We start from the raw sequence: 4111 nt of genomic DNA on the forward strand, positions 1-4111 counted from the left end.
AGAAAAAACATGCAAACAAATAGGCACACACAATATCTAAATGTTTCGTGAAGCATTACACAAAAAAACAAAGCGTAACATTTGACATTGTTTGCAAATATTATTCACTCATTTCACACACAAAATTGCTACCATATGTGGATATTTTTTCTAGCTTGCTTCTGTTTTGCAAATTAATTTTTACACTTTTCTTCACGCGGATCCATGCATATGCATTGCTTTATCTTTAATTGCTAAGTGGTTCGGCACAACAACAATAACATCAATAAGAACGTCGCCGCAAAATTTACCTATTTGACTGAAAACAATGCGCAATAATAATAACACGCGCGCTGCGGTGCAGCTCTCGGTTGAAACTAAACTCTCACAGCCACAACAGCTGTAGTGTTCGCGCTACGGGTGAGTGGCGGTTGCGAGGGAGGTTTGTCAACTAACTATCAAATAATAATCCAACGTATATAATAATTTCTAATATATGGGTTTTATTTATAAGTTTAGAAATAACAAAAAAAAAGTGACGAAATTGTAAGAGAACGCCTGATTAAATTGTTGTTAGTTTTATGCAAATATTAAAAATAATAAATTTAAATAAATAAATATTAATTCAAATTTAAAACTAAATACTGAGAGCAAAAAAATCGTTCGGAACGACTTGTTCCAAGAACATGACAGCAATCGTAGTGACTGCCAAATTTACAAAACAGCTGAGCGAGTTCTTCTTCATTGTCTATTTAAAAGGTGGTAGTAAAATAAGAAGCTGACGTGTGAACCAGCAGAAACGCCTTTAATTTAGAATTAAATCAATTAAAATGAAAACAAAGTTTATTCTGCTTTTCTTGGCGCTTGTTCCCATTGTATTATCGAAGAAGTTTAAGGATGGGGAAAAACCAGAATGGGCAAAAAAGGACATACGCGACTACAGCGAAGCGGATTTAGAGAGACTGCTGGATCAGTGGGAGGTTTGTTGAAAAGCAATTGTTTTGGAACCTTTCAATAAGCAGCAAATACGATTGCAGGAAGATGAAGAGCCGCTAGAAGCCGATGAGTTGCCCGAGCACTTAAGACCTCAGCCAAAGCTAGACTTTTCTAATTTGGAAAGCAAAAATCCCGAAGATTTGCTGAAGGTGTCCAAAAAGGGTCGCACACTGATGACATTTGTGTCAGTCAATGGAAACCCCACCCGCGATGAAGCAGATGAGATAACCAAGCTATGGCAGACGAGCCTATGGAATAATCATATTCAAGCCGAACGCTATATGGTCGACGATAATCGCGCAATATTCCTTTTCAAGGATGGAGCGCAAGCTTGGGAGGCAAAAGACTTTCTGGTGGATCAAGAGCGTTGCAAAGGTGTCACCATCGAAAATAAGGAATATCCCGGAAAACATGTAAAAGACGAATTGTAAATATAGTATTTGTGTATCTAAGTACTCCGAACTCTATACATTCTCATGTAAAAAACAGTAATTTTAAGCGCACAATGAACAAACTGAAATAAACAAACAGAAAATTGGAAATGTACCCGGCCTGTTTTGCCATTCGCATGTTTTCGTTGTGTTTGCGCTGCCCTGGTTCGCATTGTTTACGTTATAAGACGTCAAAACTTCGAGCCCCAGCTCCCCTTAGTTTGACCTTAACACGCACAACGGCTTCACCGCACCGACCAGTTTCGTCACAGACCAACTGTTGTGGCTGCCAAAAGAATTCTAAAAAGATGTCGATTCAAGCGAAAATTGGACCCTCTATTCTAAATGCCGATCTTGCCAATTTGGCGGCGGAGTCACAGAAGCTTCTGGACAATGGAGCGGACTATTTACATCTCGATGTGATGGATGGTAACTTTGTTCCTAATCTAACATTCGGTCATCCCATGGTCAAGTGTTTGCGCAATAAAATTAAGGTAAGACTGCAAAGTGACTAATTGATTTCAAACTAAAGAAGTTGATCTGACTTTAGGATGCCTTCTTTGAGACGCACATGATGGTGGATAATCCCGAACAGTGGATTGCGCCAATGGCAGATGCGGGCGTCAATCTCTATACATTTCACATAGAGCCCGTCGAGGATGTGGCCAAGGTCAGCCGAAAGATACAAGAGGCAGGCATGAAAGTGGGCTTGGCTCTTAAACCCGGCACCAAGGTAAGTTGAGGTTATGTCTTCAAGCGATGTAAAACACATGCTGCCTTTTTTTAGGTGGAGGAAGTACAAAAGTATATCGATATTGCCGATCTGGTGTTGATCATGACAGTGGAGCCTGGCTTTGGTGGCCAATCATTTATGGCCGACATGATGCCCAAGGTGGAGTGGCTACGCAAAAATTACCCCAATCTAGACATCGAAGTGGACGGCGGCGTTGGACCCAAAACCATTGACTGCTGTGCCAAGTCGGGTGCCAATTGGATTGTCTCCGGCACTGCGGTGGTCGGTGCCAGCGATCAGCGTAAGGTCATCAGCGATATGCGTGGCGTGGTCCAGAGCTATATAAAATAGAATCATGCAGTGCATTTCCAATGAATTTATCTTTAGCTATTGTAAGTCCAAAGTTTTTGTCCTGCATTTAGAACAAGAAAATTCCCTGTATAAGACGATATTAAAAGACAACCGTTGTATTTTATAGTGTTTTAGATTTCCAATGAATTTATCTTTAGCTATTGTATGTCCAAAGTTTTCAAACAGATCCAGCATTAAGAACTACAAAATTCTCTGTATATGAAGACGATATTAAAAGACAACCGCATTTTATAGTTTTATACATTTATTTTTCAACATTTATATATAATATATATATATTAGTATATAGTATGTATATATGTGTGTTTGCATGTGTATGATATTTTTGCTTATAGCATTTAGTTGGTTATAGGTGTGTCTGTGTGGGTGTAGTATCTGTGTGATGCACTTTTTATTTGTCTTAGTTATTGTGTGGCAAATGTCAATGTTTGCCCCTATATTCCATATTCTGCTTCGTTTCAAAAAATTCAGTGTAAAACGTCTCATATCATAAATTCTCCAATGCCATTATAGCAACGCTTGCTTTTTAGCAAATAAACAGAAAAATCAGTTTCCATTTTATTGTCAATATTTCAATATGTAAATTCTTACGATGTTTTCATTTATTTTAATATTTTTTGTTTAAGTTATTTCATCGTTCATTCTGTGCATAATTAACAAGTGCTTTTCACCAAGTGATCATCGTCTAGAAACATGTATTTCCGTTTACATATGTTTTTTCTTTTTCTTTGTATGTAAATTCAACTAGTTTTTAATCAGCTTTTATTTATTTATTTTATGTTTTTAATTTTTAGTTTTTCATTTTTTAGCTTTTCGTCTTTTGCAATTTTGCTACATTTACATTTAACATTTTGCTACATTTATTATATTGTCTCGGTTTTTTGCATTTGCCTTTTTATTAGTAAGTAGTATAGTATGTTACGATCTCAAGCACATTGAAATTGAACAGTTTTTGAGCGCATCTGGTAATTCATAAGACAAATATGGTTGTAACAAAAACACGCATAGGCCCATTTCATTTGAAGCATAGCAATTTCAACTAATTTGTGTATGTTTGTTTGTTTGTATTTTATAATCTCGATCTGGGTGTGTGTTTTCTTGTGGATCTTAAGTATGAAGGGTGTTGATTGTGTTTATCTCATACTCCTTTTGCCCGAGTCTTACATACATGTATCTCTATATATATCTATATATGTATATATGTGTTGTATTCATGTATATAGTATATATGTATATATAACTTATTCCACTTGCCAATGCTAAGCATTATTACATCTATATATGTGTATATATATGTATTCGATATAGACTAAATATACATAAAGCTAAGCGTTGGTTTTGTTTGATAGTAGCCTGGAGCATAGGTATAAAAATAGCTCACCCTTAATATGATCCATAAATGCGCAAAGTAAGGAAAATGTTCGGAAACTAAGAAACGGAACACAAAACTAGTAAAATTCATTGAAGACTTGTCGAAAGGCAACAGGAAATGAAAAATCGGTGTTAGAAATAACTACGAATTATGCGTTTATATATAATTTTATGCATGTAAGTATGTATGGCGTTGCACGATATTGAACATTATCTTTATTCTTGTTTT

The 4111-nt window shown here is 36.1% G+C and overlaps 2 protein-coding genes across 2 annotated transcripts; both read left to right on the top strand.

The window, feature by feature from the left end:
• Nucleotides 1-715: 715 nt before the first annotated feature.
• Nucleotides 716-1521, top strand: LOC133843065 (LDLR chaperone boca). The gene is made up of 2 exons (XM_062276433.1): nucleotides 716-959; nucleotides 1017-1521. The coding sequence occupies exons 1-2, from the start codon at nucleotides 810-812 to the stop codon at nucleotides 1404-1406; spliced, it is 540 nt and encodes a 179-aa protein (XP_062132417.1). The 5' UTR covers nucleotides 716-809; the 3' UTR covers nucleotides 1407-1521.
• LOC133843064 (ribulose-phosphate 3-epimerase) lies at nucleotides 1517-2637 on the top strand. Its single transcript, XM_062276432.1, has 3 exons — nucleotides 1517-1900; nucleotides 1957-2139; nucleotides 2194-2637. The coding sequence occupies exons 1-3, from the start codon at nucleotides 1517-1519 to the stop codon at nucleotides 2488-2490; spliced, it is 864 nt and encodes a 287-aa protein (XP_062132416.1). The 3' UTR covers nucleotides 2491-2637.
• The last annotated feature ends 1474 nt before the right edge of the window (nucleotides 2638-4111 follow it).

Source organism: Drosophila sulfurigaster, chromosome 3 (genome assembly GCF_023558435.1).
Source record: "Drosophila sulfurigaster albostrigata strain 15112-1811.04 chromosome 3, ASM2355843v2, whole genome shotgun sequence".
Classification (NCBI taxonomy): Eukaryota; Metazoa; Arthropoda; class Insecta; order Diptera; family Drosophilidae; genus Drosophila; species Drosophila sulfurigaster.

What these genes read in the sequence shown, in the direction of transcription:
- LOC133843065 (XM_062276433.1), top strand. Translation starts at nt 810, where the DNA reads ATGAAAACAAAGTTTATTCTGCTTTTCTTGGCGCTTGTTCCCATTGTA. An exon ending in GACTGCTGGATCAGTGGGAG is followed by an intron (nt 960 to 1,016) that starts GTTTGTTGAAAA and finishes ATACGATTGCAG; the next exon opens with GAAGATGAAGAGCCGCTAGA.
- LOC133843064 (XM_062276432.1), top strand. Translation starts at nt 1,517, where the DNA reads ATGTACCCGGCCTGTTTTGCCATTCGCATGTTTTCGTTGTGTTTGCGC. An exon ending in GTTTGCGCAATAAAATTAAG is followed by an intron (nt 1,901 to 1,956) that starts GTAAGACTGCAA and finishes ATCTGACTTTAG; the next exon opens with GATGCCTTCTTTGAGACGCA. An exon ending in CTCTTAAACCCGGCACCAAG is followed by an intron (nt 2,140 to 2,193) that starts GTAAGTTGAGGT and finishes GCCTTTTTTTAG; the next exon opens with GTGGAGGAAGTACAAAAGTA.